Source organism: Xenopus laevis, chromosome 1L, assembly GCF_017654675.1.
Source record: "Xenopus laevis strain J_2021 chromosome 1L, Xenopus_laevis_v10.1, whole genome shotgun sequence".
NCBI lineage: Eukaryota > Metazoa > Chordata > Amphibia > Anura > Pipidae > Xenopus > Xenopus laevis.
In genome coordinates, this window is record NC_054371.1 from 200,634,969 (window position 1) to 200,653,493 (window position 18,525).

At 39.6% G+C, this 18,525-nt stretch overlaps 1 protein-coding gene across 4 annotated transcripts in view; it reads right to left on the minus strand.

Annotated features, from left to right (window-relative positions):
* Positions 1 to 18,525, minus strand: part of cert1.L (ceramide transporter 1 homeolog) — an 89,594-nt gene that overhangs the window by 34,339 nt on the left and 36,730 nt on the right. For all 4 annotated transcript variants that reach the window (XM_041579549.1, XM_041579544.1, XM_018244373.2 and 1 more), the window contains 1 exon segment: positions 14,558 to 14,674. In XM_041579549.1, coding sequence (XP_041435483.1) covers positions 14,558 to 14,674 — 117 coding nt within the window.

The following is an 18,525-nucleotide window of genomic DNA, read 5'->3' on the forward strand; positions in this document are numbered from 1 at the left end:
TTGAGAATAAGCAGTAAGTCTGCACTAGTGAATCAGGATTTCCTTGTTATTTTAATTGCTGAAGCAGGAAGTGTCTACCAACACGTCTCTGCTCATATCTATTGCTCCTGTCACATTGAACAGAACTTTCCAGCTCAGACTTCATCAGGATACCCTTCCTGCACAGTACATGTTGCATTGAGTTATAAGGTGGGGTACATATAGCCTTAACAGCATCAGTAAGCTCAAAACAGTGAGACTGAGCACTCATAGCATGGCTGGTGTTTTAACCGCAACAAAAATGCTTTCCAGCAAGTAGTTTTAGTGAAAGTTTGGGATGACGTGTTTATTAAAGGAAAATGATACCCCCGAACAATGTAGGTCTATATTGAATAAAACCGCAAATATGTAAAACCCTGCTTCGTGTAAATAAACCATTTTCATAAAAGTACACTTTTTTAGTAGCATGTAGCATTGGGTAATCCTAAATAGATAATCGCCATTTTAAAAAAATAAGGGCTGCCCCTTGGAATCCTAGAATTCACGGTGCACAAAAATAAACCATACATGTTAGGTCACATGAGCCAATTAACAGACAGAGTTGTGTCTTTTACTCCCACACTTCTTCCTGTTACAGTTAGAGCTGCAGTATTTCTGGTCAGGTGATCTCTGAGGCAGCACACAGACCATCATGAAATGGTGGTTCAAGGCAAGAGATGTAAACGGGCAATATTTACTTAAATACATATTCCAATTTGGTAAGATTCTTTAATATGATACTTAATTTGATATACAGAATCTGTTGCTTAAGTATTCATTTCAGGGTATAGTTTTCCTTTAAGTTCTTCTCCAAGAATGAAAGGCAACTTGGCTGACTCTAAACTTTCCTCCAAAGAAACACAGGTGTCATGGACAAAGCCTTAGTTACTATGAATAATTTCCAAAAAGGATTACTGTAGTCTCAACAGCAAGCCGTTGTTGAGAAGGGGGGGAAAATACTTTAAATAAATGGTTAAAAACACACTCACAAACGTCTGTATATAAAGCGCATAAAATAAGCCATAAGCGATCTCCGTGGTAGAGTCCGGCTTGGGTCCATTTTTTAGGACCCGACCCGTACCCGCAAACTGCAATCCGCAATCCGGACCCGCAACTCGCATTCTTACCCGCTTGGACCCGCTACCCGACCCTACCCGCAAGTACCTTATCAGCAACCCAGACCCGTGACCCGCTGACCATCAAGAATCAGGAAGTGCTGTCATTGGAAACCAGAAGTGACATCATCGGAAGTAGACGTGATCAGAAAAAAAAAGGAGTAAAACAGGAAGTGCTGTCATTGGAAACCGGAAGTGACGTCATCAGAAGTAGACATGACCAGGAAAAAAAGGAGTAAAACAGGAAGTGCTGTCATTGGAAAGCAGAAGTGACGTCATCGGAAGTAGACATGACCAGAAAAAAGGCATGAATATCGATATTGAGATGACCCGTGGCCCAACCCGCAGAACCGCTGACCCGCAGGTATACCCGCACCTGGAACTTCTAAACGCAACCCGCAGGGTACCGCAGGTTTTTGCCGGTAACGCACGAGTACCCGATCCGCTGCAGGACTCTACTCCGTGGTGCTGCTCAAAATCTCTCCTTAGCGCTTCTTAGGATAAACTGCGCATGCCTCCACTTCCGTGTTCCACGCTTCTGCATTTTATGCGCTTTATATACAGACATTTGTGAGTGTGTGATGGGTCATTTGCATTTTGATTTATGCCATTTATGTTTGGGGCACTTGTGAATATAATCATCTACTGGATTAATCCTGTTTTTTTAGTGTGGGTATCATATTTACCTGAACCCTCCTTCATCAACCTTACCCAACACGTCTGATGTATAGTATATACTTTTCACTAGTCACGTTTATACTTATGTAAAAGTTGGGATGCACGGATTCATTTCATTGAGTGTCACGGGTGTCCAAATTATTGACGTATTACACTATATATTTTTTCTTTTCTGTCTATTCCCCCTTCTCAACAACGGCTTTGTTGTTGAGAATTACAGTAATCCTTTTTGGAAATGATTGTTTTGGAGGCAAAAGAGAGCCTTGCTGGATCACTGGACTGGGGATACACTGGGTTTGAGATTTAAGTTTAATTTTTAGTTACTATGAAGCATACTATAAAAAAAATAGACAGTATTATTGTGCCAAATAGTTTGAGTTGTATGGCCTTTAGCAGGCAGGTGTAAGCAGGTAATTGCTGACAAATACCTTCTCACATGATTAAGAGCTGGCAGCATCTGCTGGCTGGTGTGCTCATTAGCAGCTTGGTATTACTGTGCGGGTGCCATGCTAGAGAAAGCCAGGCAGGATCGGATGTTCACTAGGAAAGCTGATTAAACCCATAAAATCTGAATAAGGAATGACGCACCATGCATGTAACACGAGGGGATATTTGGAACAGCAGTGCTGAATGACTGGCAGTCGGCAACTAGATCAGGTTATACATATTAACACCTTATCTATCCAAACTGTAACAACTACTTACATAGCACAAGCCAGCTGTCCCTTATTTCTATTACCAGTCACAGGTTTGGATGCCCCTAGTTTTTAAAGAACTATAGCACGGCATTAACATAAGAGAATTATTCATAAAATAGGACTGAGTGACCAGTCTGGCAAAGCTGGCATGTACAGAGGGACACATAACTGGCACCTCGAATAGTTACCTGTTGGGGATCAGATCTAAACCTCAGTACTGTAAGGGCTAGGCCACATGGGAAGATTTCAGGGAGATTAGTCGCCTGGCGACTAATCGCCGCGTCTAATCTCCCTGAATGGCCTGCTGGTATCTCGCACCTGCTAGAGCTAAAGTCGCCTGCGCCTATTCACACGCGGCGATACGTTTTTCAAAGTCGCTCGAAATTGAAGCGTGTGAAAAGGCGCAGGTGACTTTAGCGCTAGCGGGTGCGAGATACCAGCAAGCCATTCAGGGAGATTAGTCAACTCAAAGACGCGGCGATTAGTCGCCAGGCGACCAATCTCCCTGAATCTTCCCGTGTGGCCCTAGCCTAAGACAGTAATGCTAACCATTGCACTGATGCTGGTAAACTGGCCACCTGTTTATAATATGGGATGAATATTTCTGGATGTGTTTTTTTGGTTACGTTATTGAAAATTTCTGCAAAATCCCTACTAGTCCCATCCATCTGTTCCACTTCTTGTAGCCTCCTTTCCCAGGCTGTGCAGGAGAGCCGGTGGCATTCACCACACTGCACTGTTGGATATTAACCAATCAGCAGCAGGGCTGTCCTGATAGGGAACTAAAGCCTGTCTTTGCTTGTGTGACTGCAGGGCTGTAATTGGCTGTCCTCCTCCTACTGTGCTTTTGGCAAGGACGGTTAGGACATGCCCACCCCTCATCTGAAACATGGACAGGGACCAGAGAGCATCAATGAGGAGATCCAATAAATGGGACATTTTTAAATATAATACACATTTTTATTAATTTCTGCTGTTTACAACCTCGGGTGCAAAGACTTTAACATATAGATAAGAGGGGAGGTAAATAACCATTAGGGTAAAAATAAGGCTGACAGCCCACTATAGCTTCCCAACAGCACAGAAGAGAAGAGGTATCTTGTACAAAATGTTGGATGCTCAACCTGTTGCACTTGTTCTGAATTTAGTCTACAACTCCCAGCAGCACAGCCCACTATAGCTTCCCAACAGCACAGAAGAGAAGAGGTATCTTGTACAAAATGTTGGATGCTCAACCTGTTGCACTTGTTCTGAATTTAGTCTACAACTCCCAGCAGCTCTGACTGCAGACCGAGTATTGACAAAGTGTGTGTTTTTTTTAATTCAGCAATAGCTGGGGGAAGGGGCTGTAGATGGGCAGGAATAGCAGCTAGTAGGCTACTAAATAATATTTCATCAATTTATTACAAACCAGAAATTGGCCAGTATATTAGAGACAGCAAATAACTGGTGATGACTAGTCTGTCCCGCTTTGCTGAAAAATTTGCGAAACTACAATAAATTCATGAAATGCATTGAAGTCAAGGGGTGTCAAAATTTTCTTTACGTGCAATAATTTTTATTGCTCCAAATGCATTTAAGCGAATGGGCATTTTTTTCTTATGGCTACTTTTTTGTCCAAATACATTAAAGTCAATGGCATTTTTTTCTCTGCAAAAAATCCGCAGATGGCGAAATGTGGAATTTCACTGCGAATCCATGGCTGGCGAAAAATATTTGCCCATCACTACAAATAACCAAACAAACAGCTCTGGGGTAGGGAACGCCTCAAGCTGTATGTGAGTTAAAGGACAGTTAAAGCTTTTATCTGTCCAAATAGTACCTAGAAAAAAAAACATTTTTAATTTTAAAAGGTTAAATCTACAGTTCTGTAGACAACCGCAAATGGCATTTGACTCATGTTTATCTCCCTGGTTAAGTATAAAAGCACTGTATTCTGCAGAGTTTACCCGTTATTTCCTATGTAAACGTGTGCCCTTATTCCCGATTTCAAACTGAAAGGCTGCCCCCGTGGCTACACAAAGGCTTCTCTATATAGAACTATATATTCCAGCCTCTACAGCAACAGACGGTTAGTACCAGTACGGAGTAACACGGCATTATATTTATATATAAATGCACAGAAAACCCTTTCATTATTTGCCGTTACTGATCCTGTAACGATACATAACCCACCCCTTGCAGAGGGAAGAGAGTTCTGTGTCAGCGTTTCCCCAAACACTGAATTAGACCCTAGCAACTGCTGCAAAATAAAACAAAAATAAAAAGCACATGAAAGTGAGCAATGCTTGTGCCCTGGCTGGGGCCATGGGCACAATGAGTCACGGGTGGGAAACTTGCTTACTTATTGGCACACTAGTGTTATTGCTCAACACTCACCACTCCCTGACCAGGCACTATTCATTAGTCACATGGGCACACAGAAATAGTGAAAATACATTCCTTTTACTACAGTCACTCATGTACAAAAGGATTTCCTCCAGGAAGAGGGGGTTAAATCAGATACAGCTACGCACATCATTTAGCTTCATTCTCAGATTCATGTACAGAATGGGGATACCATGGCCAATAATGCACAGAAATCTTCAGTGTAATATTAGTGTGTCCTTGTTGATGTATTCCAATGTAAATGTAAACATGTCTAATAAATGAGTATAAATGCAGAGATACCCACTAACTCCGGGCAAATAAAATGCACTTCTTATGGCCCCCATACACGGGCCGATAAAAGCTGCCGACAGACCGAGTCGACAGCTTTATGGCCCGTGTGTTGGGCCATCCGACGGGCTACCCTGATTGATCGGGCACGTTAAAAAATCCTGTTGGATCGCGGCCGCAACTGTGCGTTTATGCGATCCCGCAATCCAACCACCCTTATAGGATGCATTATTATCCGATAGTTGGGCCCTAGGGCTTACGATCGGATCAGCTCGATAACGCCCACCTCAATATGGGCATATCGGGACGACATCGCTAAACGAGCGGATCTCTGTCTATGGCCACCTTTACAGGAGAAATGACCAAACTGGGTCACTGTTTACATGCTATAAACAGGTTAGGTTAGTAGACACCAAGGGGCAGATTTATTAAGGGTCGAATTGAAAATTCTAATTTTAAATTTTTTTTTTTCGTCAAAACTGTCAGATTCGACAAGGGAGTTATTCAAATTCGATTTGAACCTTTTTAAAAACTATTTGCCACATAAAACCTGCTGAATTTCTGTTTAAGTAAACGGGAGAGGTGTTTGGAGCTGTTTGCAGCCTTCCTGACTCAAGTTTTTTTTTCAGAGAAAAAACTTGAATCGAGTTTGATTGAATTTTATTCGAATTTCGATTCGTTTCAATTCATCCGAGTTTTAAAAATTCTATTTTAATAATCCATTTCGATTTGGATGAATTTCGTATTTAAGGGATCTTAGGGGAGTTTTTAAAAACTTACATGAATTCGAAATTCAACCTTTGATAAATGGGCCTCTAGTTTATGAAGTGACTGACTAAGCAAATTAGATTGTGCTAATCTCTCTAATCTATGTAATCCATGCCCCAGACACAGAGTTAAATCAATTAACACACGTTTGTGTCATACTTACTAGGTGCGGATAAAAACAAGTCATGGAAATGTGACACAAACTGGATAAACTGCTCTTTTCAAGGTTCTGTAGATTTATTTCAAATGGTTTCTTAGCCTGGAAGGACATGATAGACTGCACCCTTTGGCTTTATAAAGTACTTGTGTGTAAGTGTGGCACTGTTGGAAGTGGTGGTTTTGTTGCAAAATCTGAACACAAACAGCTGTGTGTGTGCTCCTTAACCCAATATCAACAGGCTGGTAATTCAGTCTGGCAGGTCAGTTTCTTCCACCACAAAGTGTATCATAGGGTGAACCTGTGTATCTGCATATTCTGCTTTGGCCTGGGAATGGCCATATTCTCTCCACAACTGCTTTCCCCCGGATCATAGATGTCCCATGTGTCATAGTACTTAAAGGGGTTGTAAACCCAAAAATAACATTTTCAAATTAAAGAAACCTCTTCTAAGCAACCTCCCAATATACATTGGCTTTGAATTAGCTTTTTAGTAAGTTATATTATAGCCAAATCTAAGTAACTTTTCAATTGGTCATTATTTATTTTATACAATTTATAATTATATGCCTTCATCTTCTAGCTTTTTCCAGCTTTCAAATGGGGGTCGCTGACCCCATCTAAAAAATAAATGCTCTTTAATGCTAAAAATGCATTTTTATTGCTACTTTTTATTACTCCTCTTTCTATTGGGGTCCTCTCCTATTCATATTCCAGTCTCTTAATCAAATCAATGCATGGTTGCTAGGGTAATTTGGTCCCTTTCATCCAGATTGTGGAAACTGGAAAGAAGCTGAATAAAAAGCTAAATAACTCAAATCACAAATGATAAAAAATGAAAACCAACTGCAAATTGTCTCAGCATATCACTCTCTATAGCATACTAAAAAAGTTAACCCAAAAGGTGAAAACCCCCTTTAAAAACCTGCAATGGTTTTTAAGTCTTTTGAAATGTAATTTCAATTGAAACGAGTAATTGTCCCTTTCTGCACTGCTGGTTCTGTCTCTGTAGCAGAATCTTGCATGCATCAGCATAACCACCAGCGTATAGAAGAACTTTCAAACCATTGATAATATGTAGCTAATGTAATGCTTAGAATTACATTTTCTTTCATTATTCCCTTTTATATAAGCCGTGAGTTGGCTTTGTTGCACTTTACATTTGTAAAAAATTTAATAGCTATGGAAAAAGCAGGACTGTGGCCCTGAGCCAATCACAGGCTAGTGGTGCCAGGTACTGAGGTCACACTATGAAGAATGGTGAACAAGGCAAATTTGTGGGGGCCGCATGAATGGCATGAATATGTTCCTTCAAGGATACACTAGTATGCTTTTAACTAAAATAAAACATGTTACCACATCTGTAATTTTGTATATGTTTCTGCCAATGTGTTTCATGGATTAGCTCAAACAATTAGGCTTTGCAGCAGCTCTAATGTACCAAGACAAATAAGGGTAGGACTACACGACCGACTTTATTGCGTTTCCATCGGATCCGACGCTGGGCAACAAAACGCACGTGTCAAGTCGGATGCAACAGGTACAGAATTTTTTTTAAATTTATTGTATTTATAAAGTTTATTATTTCAGTATGATGAAGCTTATATTACATTTTAATTTTCGCAATAAGATAATTAAGATAATTATTTCTCTCTCAATATCTCTGCACCACTTAACCACTTCTTCCAAAGCAATGTGTCTTTGGGTAGGACTACACGGCCGACTTTGGATTTGTCAGATTCGACGCTGGGCGACAAAGCGCACACATCAAGTCGGATGCGACAGGAACAAGGTAAGTAATATAAAGTCGGATGGTGTCGCAACGGTGATCCGACGTGACTCGACTGTCGGATGCAAATGCTACAAGCTGCGTCTGCATCTGAAAGTCGTGTTGCGTCGGATGACCGTTGCGACACCATCCAACTTTATATTACTTACCTTGTTCCTGTCGCATCCGACTTGATGTGTGCGCTTTGTCGCCCAGCGTCGAATCTGACAAATCCAAAGTCGGCCGTGTAGTCCTACCCTAAGACACATTGCTTTGGAAGAAGTGGTTTAGTGGTTTAATTATCTTAATTATCTTATCGCGAAAATTAAAATGTAATATAAGCTTCATCATACTGAAATAATAAACTTTATAAATACAATAAATTTAAAAAAAATTCTGTACCGTTCAAGTTTATCTTCGCTATCCCTTTCTCTTCATTCTGTTTTCATGCAGGAGTTGAGCGTCAGATATTCATTGACAGTTAGATCCAATATATCTTATAGGGGGGCTCCCTTTCCTAGCAGATGTATTAGAGCTCACTCAAATAACCGATTCCAGTACAAACAAAATCTAACAAAATAATCAACATTGGCACAAATCCTGCCTGTAGAGACAGGATTGGATTTCTGATGATCTTAAAAGAGTGAGCACAGTCTAATGCATCTTATAGGCAAAAAAGCCCCCCTAAATTATATATTGGCTTTAACTGTCCGACTCCCAACTCCTAAATGAAGAGAGAAAGATGCTGAAAGGGGGGATATTGAAGAGAAACTTGATTATTTCAGGAAATGTTTGTACATTTTTAAATTATTATAAATATAGAAAACGTCTTATTTCAGTATGATGAAGCTTATATTAAATTTAATTTTTTTTTATAGTTCCCGTTTAAAAAAAAAAAAAAAAGCTGTGAACTTTCGATCACTTCCATGAGAATCCTGGAAAACAACCTTTAGCCCAACACTAGCATGTTTATTTTCTACACACCACTTCAAAGTCAAATGTTTTGGAAGCCTCAGCTAACTGAAGAACTTCTGAAAGACAAACAGACAGGGAAGAGGGGAAGAGCAGCATGAAAACAGTGCAAGAAGTGGAAGGCGTCCCGCTGAGAGCTTTTAGAGCAGGGATGTTATTAGTAATGGATTGTCACACAAAGCTTCTGCTTCTGGCACACCCTGACAGGCCCTATTCTGCCGGGTCATTACTGACATTTGATAAATGATTAGTTATATTACATAGGATCAAGACCCTGTACCATGCAGCATTTAGATATGCAATGCACAGTACAGGTGTGGGACCTGTTATCCAGAATGCTCAGGACCTGGGGTTTTCCATAATATGGATCTCCATGCCTTAAGTCTGCTAAAGTATCCTTTAAACAATAATTTTACCCAATAGAATTGTATTGATTCTTATATTTTAGTTGGGATCATGTACACGGTTTTGTTTTATTATTGCAGAAAAAAAGGAAATCATTTTTTAAAATGTGAATAGAGTCTATGGGGCACAAATTTTTTACCAATTTTCATTAAAAAGACAATTAGAAGCGACAATGCCTAATTACTAAAGGTCGAGCAACACGCTTCGCTAGTGAATTATCCTGTTGCTGGAGAACTTTCGCTGCATTTTGCCATGCAAATTTTAACTCAGGCGAACGATTGTAAATCCACTAATATACGAAGGTGTGAAAATTTCAATTCATTACCCTTTTTACCAAAATCTATTTTGCCAGGTAATGACTGGTGAAATAATACAACAAAGCTAGATCCTTAACATTATTATGTCAGTGACATCATATCCTGTATTCCAAAAAAGGCATCAGCAATAGTCAAAACGCTGCAGTTTTTTTTCCCCATTTATAAATTGGGATTACATTTACAAATTGTAACTGTTAAATATACATTATTTACACTTTTTTGACATTTGAAGCTCGTGCCACATTTGCTTTAGGGTGGGTTCATGACCTAGGACCTAGAGGATCTGTTTTGTATTTATTTTGATTCCTTGGACATTTTTAATAAGGAGTGGCCACTTCCAGCAATTTCACCAATAGCTAATAAATACATACATATGACCTTTATATACCAACTGAATTTAAATTGACGTGTAAGTCAGTTAACGAAGTTTCGCTAGGAAGGAGGTAACACTAGAGAAAATTCTTTATTAAAATTCCCCCAAAAAGAGGGGCTGTGCTGCACTTACTTGGATTAGCCTAGCCCTCCTGCTGTCAGTGAGTTGCAAACGTCAGAAGGGAGGGAGGTTTCTGCACTCTCATTTGCCAAAGTTTAAGCTTAGATCCCCACAGAGATTGGATAGCTGAAGTTTGAACTTCCCCTCCAGTCCATCCAATCCCCATGAGGCTTTACCTGGACTTAGAGGAGAAACAAACCCCTTGTTAAAAAAAACCATACCCCACATAGACCCTCCCTCCCTCCTCACCCCCAGAATAGCTGCTACCCGGGCAAATGCCCCTAACTTTTTACTTACCCCTCGGTGCAGATTCAGGGATCGGAGTTCACGTCAGTCATCTTCCGGGTCTTCGTGTCTTCTTCCAGCGCTTCAGCAATTTGTGCTCCGCTGGTCTCATTCTCAGATTACCGAAGACCCGGAAGATGGCTGCCGTGAACTCCAATCCCTGAATCTGGTAAGTAAAAAGTTAGGGGCATTTGCCCGGGGTAGCAGCTAGGCTGGGGGTAAGGAGGGAGAGGGTCTATGTGAGGTGGGAGGCAGGGTTTTTTTTTTTTTTAAGAGATTTGTTTCTTCTTTAAGAAGAAAGCTGTGAAGCTGTGAAGTAAAAGAAATGCAGACACCTGAGCTTCCACCTTCCCCCCAGACCCAAAAACCCACCGTGCCCCCTTAAATGATGAATCAAGTAGGAATTTATGTAAACTGGATTTTTGTTTTGTCACATGGACTATTCAATATGATATGGAATACAATGAGAAATCGTTTATGCAATGATAACTTGGACCCTAGCAACCAGATTGCTGAAATTGCAACCGGAGAGCTGCTGAATAAAAAGCTACACAGCTCAAAAACCACAAATAATAAAACATAAAAACCAACTGCAAATTGTTTTAAAATATCACTCTCTACAACACTTTAATGAAAAGCTGAACAACCCTCTTAAATTAATTGTCTTTCCATTCAGATTGTAACTACCACATAGGGTGGTCCTTAACATTTTACATTTCTTTCATAAGGGAATATATTCATAACAGCAAAGGTTTAAAGCAGAACTAAACTCTAAAAAATGAATATGGCTAAAAATGGCATATTTTATATACTTAACTTATTGCATCAGTCTAAAGTTTCAGCTTGTCAATAGCAGCAATGATCCAGGACTTCAAACTTGTCACAGGGGGTCACCATCTTGGAAAGTGTCTGCAACACTCACATGCTCAGTGGGCTCTGAGTAGCTGCCGAGAAGCTACGGTTAGGGGTCGTCGCAAATTATTAAGCAAAAAATTAGGTTGGTCTTTAATATAAGCGCATACTACAAGGCTGATTATTAAACTTTGAGGCTAGTTGCACTGGTTTCTGTGCTGCCATGTAGTAATTATCTGTATGAAGTACTAATCAGCCTCATTTAGTGACATTTATATTACCCACTGGTGTCTAATAAAAGGGCAGCAAGTTTGGGAGTTTTACTTTGAAAGCAGCAAGAAAGTTGCAGGTAAAACTTAGTCCCTTTGAAAAATGTATAATGAAGCAATAGAATTCTTAATGAATCAGATGAAAATTGAGCATAGGACTGGCCAGATATGGAAAATCAAACCTGACCGATCGACCAAATGACCGATCTCCGCCTGAAGAAAGATGTCGGCACACGCCACACACGATCTGAAAATCGGACGAATCCTCAATTCATACGATCGGATCTGTGTGTCTATGGCCACCTTAAGCTAAGTAAGTGACAGCAGCACAGAGCATGTGCAGTGAATCAGCAGAGAAGAAGATGGGGAGCTACTAGGGCATTTTAAAGACCCAGAACTTTCCTGCTAAAGGGCTGTAGTTTCCTTGGGCTGGTACAGAAGCCCAAAACATAATGTACACCATTTCTAGGTACATCTTCAGAAAAGCTTTAGTTCTCCTTTAACATAATTTTAAATGTCATCTATTTCTGTTCTGTGTTTTAGCTGAAACCACCCAGTCCCAATCTACATGTAAAAGGAATGATTTGAAGGTGGTAATGAAATGTTAATAGAAATGCTCTGCCTCTGGCAAACATGGCACTAACAGGCAAGCCACTGGGCTGAAATGGCAAAGCAAGCGTTTGTGAGCCGTGATGTGTCCGACAGTGCCAGGATGTGGCCTGCAATAAAAGCCATGTACATTTGGCACAGCAGGGAGAGGTGAGGAGAAAGAATACTCTATATTTAATATATTGTAAGTCATTAGAGTGCGCAATCTTGTACACAGGGTTTTAGCATGCATCCACTAATTATTTGCACATCACTGCGACAAATATTTGTAAGTGGGTGTCAGTGAAATCACACCTCTCGGCTACATATCCTGTGTTATGGCACATTCTCAAATAGACCCTCAGGCTAGAAACATGGTATGAGATCCTCCAAGACTTTAACTGTTCAAAGCACAAACATGCTCATTTATAGATGAGAAATGTATACAGACATAAGAAGTATTATGAAGAACCAGTTCTCCAGACAGCTGTGCAAATATCACATCCCACAGTGTTCTTAAAGGAGAACAAAAACATAACTAAATAAGTAGGAAATCTTGTACATTGTTTTTTGGGCTTCTGTACCAGCCCAAGGCAACCACAGCCCTTTAGCACTGTCACTTACTGAGCTTAGGGACCCACTCACAATATACTTTATATACACAGAGTATAAATGTCACAATATAATGCTGATAAATACTTAATACAGATAATTACTAAACGGCAGCACAGAAACCAGTGCAACTAACATCAGAATGTTATAACCATCCCTGTAGCATCATCTTATATTACAGGCCAACCTGATTTTCTGCTTAATAATTTGCAACAATCCCTTAACTAAGCTTTTCAACAGCTGCTCAGAGCCCACTGAGCATGTGAGTGACAGACACTTTCCAAGATGGTGACCCCCTGTGACAAGTTTGAAGACCTGGATCATTGTTGCTATTGACAAGCTGAAACTAAAATAATATGGCATTTTTAGCCATATTCATGTTTAGGGTTTAGTTCTCATTTAAAGGGATAGTTCACTTGTAGGCTAACTTTCAGTAAGTTCTAAACCATATTTGTCTTGCAAAGTTTTAAACGTGTCTTCATTGTCTTTACAGTTTTCAGACTGGAGGGGTTGTCCACCAAAATTGCCAGCCTGTAAGTGGGCTGCTAAATAAACAATGAAACTTTATATTACCGCACACCTCCTTCCACTTATTCTGCGTAGTGGTGCTGGTCTCCCGTTGACCTTGCCAGGTCACCTTACTGCTTTGTAATTTCGAAAAACGGTCTGCACACACCAATATTGCAGTCGGGGATTGTGCCCCTTTTATTAATGCCACCAACAATCAATAATCAACGTTTCGGGGGGACACAGCCTCCCTTCTTCAGGATAAATTCACAAAGTGCACAGTGCTATATTTTTATAAGGGTATAAAAATATAGCACTGTGCACTTTGTGAATTTATCCTGAAGAAGGGAGGCTGTGTCCCCCCGAAACGTTGATTATTGATTGTTGGTGGCATTAATAAAAGGGGCACAATCCCCGACTGCAATATTGGTGTGTGCGGACCGTTTTTCGAAATTACAAAGCTGCTAAATAAACAGCAAAATAATTCAGAAAATAAATACCAGGTTCAAAGCATCTAGACCATATAAATCACCAAGCATAAATCCATGTCTTTGACAAAATTATATTCGTTTTTTTCATGTTTTTTTTTCTTCTTAAGATTTTAGGCATTGTGTTCCAAGGAAAGCCCCTGTATCTGGGTAAAGGGGTTGTTCAGCTTCAAACACTTTTTTCAGTTCAGTTGGTATCAGATAGTTTATCGGAAATAAAGCTTTTTCCAATTACTTTCTATTTTCTGTGTGACTGTTTTTCTAATATTGACGTGTAAAGTGTAATTTTTCACCTTCTAAAGCAGTTCTGGGGGGGGGTCGCCGACGCAAGATACTGCGTCCCACCTGCGTTTGGTGCTTACATGCGTCTGTGTACAGCCCCTTGACAATAATTGAGTGTGTTTACTCCTGCGCTCCCCTTCAGCTGAACGGAATAAAGCGGAACGCAGGAAAAAACGCATGTGTATGAGCCCTAAATTGGAGGATTCCAGCAAAGCACAACTGACACACAGCATGGTTTGGTTGTTTGCAATAGGAAAATAATGATAGGTTGAAAAAGCAGCTTATTGATGAAAAATGTATACGCTTCAGTTTGTGTGCTTTTTATATCAATGAGAAGAGCCTAGCCACCATGTACTACCAAGTATTCCCTTATAACGCATATGGATGCATTTTTAAGACATAAAAGTGGGTACATAGTGAGTGGGTATATAGTAACAGCAACCTCCAGAAACCTTTTCTAATAGGTTTATACACCAGGTGTCCAAAAACTCATCTCCAAGAAAAGATCCAAAAACAACCATACCATCCTCCCTGTGACAAGTACTTGGTTCGTATCAGAAACACTATTTTTGCCCCCCCCCCCAATCAGATACCTCCCATGACAGCACAGATACATTTCAGCTTTACCTTGTGTTGTTCAATAGAATCTATCCATCTTTGCCGATGATCTGGGTCTTGCGCGCGGATATACCACACACTGTCATTAACACTGATGTCAAAACGGCACTCGTCAAATTCATGAGGCTAAAATAAGAGAAATAGAACAGAAACCCAATCAAAAATACTGCCAATATCATGTTTAATCACTTAAAATAAAAAAGCTAATCTGTTCATGGAGATTCAGAAATATTGGTTAGCAATGTAGAAATAAGGAAAAAAATAATCACATAATCTGCCAAACACAGTCAAACATTAATTTAACAAAATAGCACATCATAAATATTCCGCACGCAGGAGAAATCATAGCTTTAGAGTGGGAATATTGCACAGTGTTTTGGCTCTAAGGCCTTTAGCGCATCACACCACACATGACTTTAGAGGGTCAAATGTCACCCCTACTGCTTTATCCAATTGCTCAGTGCCCCAATTTTGTCCCTTCCATGGTGATCTTGCCTGTAAGACCCATATTATCACCCAGAAAAATGCATAAGAGCACATTTGTACTTAACAAAAGCTGACCTGGGGTGAACCGCAAAGCTTGCAAAGTGCCAAAGTAGCAGCAGGTCTTTTCATCACTTAAGGGTAAGGGCACACCTGGCGATTCGGGGAGATTTAGTCGCCTGGCGACTAATCGCCCCGTCTTTGCGGCGACAAATCTCCCTGAACGCCTTCCCTCTGTCTTGCGCCGGCTATAATGAAAAGTCGCCTGCAGCCTGACGCGACGCTTCGTATTCCGAAGTCGAACAAAGTTTCCTCGTGTGGCAACTTCGGAATACAAAGCGTCGCATGTGCCATGCCACAGGCGACTTTTCATTATGGATTGCGCAAGACAGAGGGAAGGTGTTCTGGGAGATTTGTCGCCGCAAAGACGAGGCAATTAGTCGCCAGGCGACTAAATCTCCCCGAATCGCCAGGTGTTCCCTTACCCTAAAGGTGATTTAAAACCAAAAATACATTTCTGCCAAATAAAGGGAAATTTGATTCTAAACAACATTCCAGTAAATACATTAAAACATTTAAGTGGTTTTCAAGTTATTTGTACAGGAATAGGATCCCTTATCCGGAAACCCGATATCCAGAAAGCTCCAAATAACGGAATGACTGTCTCCCATAGACTCCATTTTATCCAAATAATCCAAATTTTTTTTAAATGATTTCCTTTTTCTCTGTAATAATTAAACAGTACCTTGTACTTGATCCAAACTAAGATATAATTAATCCTTATTGGAAGAAAAAACAGCCTATTGGGTTTATTTAATGTTTAAATTAATTTCTAGTAGACTTAAGCCATGAAGACCCAAATTACAGAAAGATCCGTTATCCAGAATGCTCGGGACCTGGGGTTTTCTGGATAACAGGTCCCATACCTGTACATATACTTGCAATTGAAAACAGTATACCGTATGTCTGTCCCCTTTCTGCACTGGTGTAGCAAAACCTCCCTTGAATACTTTATCACAAGTCTTTTAATCAGCTGGCTACATTGTTTCAAAAGTCAGAACCAACAGGGCAGATGATAGTAGGACAAACAAATAATCCTTTCTGTTACAATGACATTTAAAAATAAGATTTATTAAAGGGGACCCGTCACCCAAAAAAAATATTCCAAATTCTATTTTATTATGTTAGTCAAGCAATATTAACTTTAATTACACTGTATAAATTATTTGAATCTTGTTTCCATCAATCTGGGAACTCATAATTAATGCAAGCAGGCAGGAGCCATTTTGTGGATACTGTTATTAATTAACAATTAACAAGCCTTGCATCATCTCAGAATATTGTTTGTGCACCAGAATGGGGGACCTGATGTCCATCCCCATGCCCTGGCTACACAATTAAATGGTGACAAGAATGGGGAAATGTGGGGAGAGCAGTGACATATAGAAAGTGCTGAATGTAAAGTTACAGTAATTGCTTGCAAGTATTTGATTGACAGAACAGATTTTTGAATGAGTTTACAACAGCTATGAATGCTTTGATTAAAAAAAAGAATTTGGATTTCATGTTTAATTTAAAAAATGGCTTATTATACAGCTTTTTATGTCTGGATGACAGGTCCACTTTAAGGGTCAAATACAAAATTTTAATTCAAATTTTCTATTTATTTTTTGGTGTCAAAGTTTACACATTCGAATTTTAATCCCACAATTCAAATGTAAATTAGAATGTGAGATTTATCATACCTGGACCATGGAGACAGTTCTAATTCGAATATTCGTCCACCTAAAACCTGCCAAGTTAATTTATAAATCAATGGCAGAGGTCAATTGAACCATTTGAATATGTTAATTGCCTTCCTGACATTCGTTTTTTTCGGGGGGGGGGGGGGGTTGATTAAAAATCGGGCTGGGACTATTTGATTGAATATTAGGCGTTCAAATTTTTTCTTAAATAACCATCCAGTTGTGAGTATATTTGTATAAGAGTGAAAATAAATTCACATAAATTCAACCTTTGATAAATCTGCCCATAAAACTACATGTGTAACTAATGTATATTGTAAATTGTCTCAGAACTACAAATTCATTAGGCAAAATACTTTGGGGTTTACATCCCAAATTAATATTTTGTTTAAATTCTGAGAAAACGTCTCTTTCTACATAAGGACTGATAAAGAATTAAAGGGGTGTTTCACCTTCAGGTTAACTTTTAGGATGTTATAGAATGACCAATTCTAAGCAACTTTTCAATTATTTGTTTATTTTAGTTTTATTTTTTTAATTATTTGCCTTCTCCTCCTGACTCTTTCTAGCTTTCAAAAGGGGGTCACTGACCCCCTCTAAAAACAAATCCTCTCTAAAGCAAAACATTTATCTCTACTTTTTATTACTAATCTTTGTGTTCCGGCCCTCCCCTATTAATATTCCATATTCTCATTCAAATCAATGCATGGTTGCTAGGGTAATTTGGACCCTAGCAACCAGATTACAGACACTGCAAACTGAAAAGCTACTGAATAAAAAGATAAATAACTCAAAAACCACAAATAATAAAAAATGAAAACCAATTGCAAATTGTCTCAGAATTTCACTCTCTACATCATACTAAATGTTAACTCAAAGGGGAACATCCCCAATGTGAGGGGGGGAAAGGGAGACTGCTGCATATTTGCTGAAGGAATTGCACCGGTTAGCGAGCTCTGGAACTGGATATGTCTGTTTGTCTCTCTACACTTACACAACCTATGTCTATAGGAAAAAAAAAAAAATGAGTCAATCGCATCCTACATTATGACATTAAATCTCAACGTTATCGTCCCACACACTGAATATATGTGAATGGCAGACAGAGAACACATTTGTCTCCACAAAGGAACACATTTGCACAACTACTTCTTACCCTTCAAAGAAAGCTTAAGAGGGCTCTAAATGGTCTCATACTGAGAAAGGGATTGTGGGTAAGAAGTATGAAAAGAAGTCAATTTGAGCTCTGCATAAACTGATGACTATACATATAGAGGAGTTATGATCGACAGGAGATTCAACGACTGAAAGGGCTTTGGAAAGCTGTAAAGAGATTGAAGCACAGAAAAGCACCCATTCCCCGAAGATTAGAAAAACAGAAAGCAGTATCCTTTGGGCTGCTCTGTGAAGCCTGCTACTACAAGGTTCAAGCTCATAGATTCAAGATCACTTTTTATACCTTTTCCTAATCTCTCTAGCACTGTTTTCTCTGTTATTCACTTGATCCCTGCCAGTCTGCACAGTGTCAGCTCCCACTGCTCATAGCTGTTTATTTTTGCTTGCCTCAGTGCAAAGGTTAAAAGGTTCCTTGCAGGTTAAAGGAACAGTAACACCAAAAAATGTAAGTGCTTTAAAGTAATGAAAATATCATGTAGTGTTGCCCTGCACTGGTAAAACTGATCTGTTTGCTTCAGAAACACTACTATAGTTCATATAAACAAGCTGCTGTAGAGCAATGGCGGAAATTGA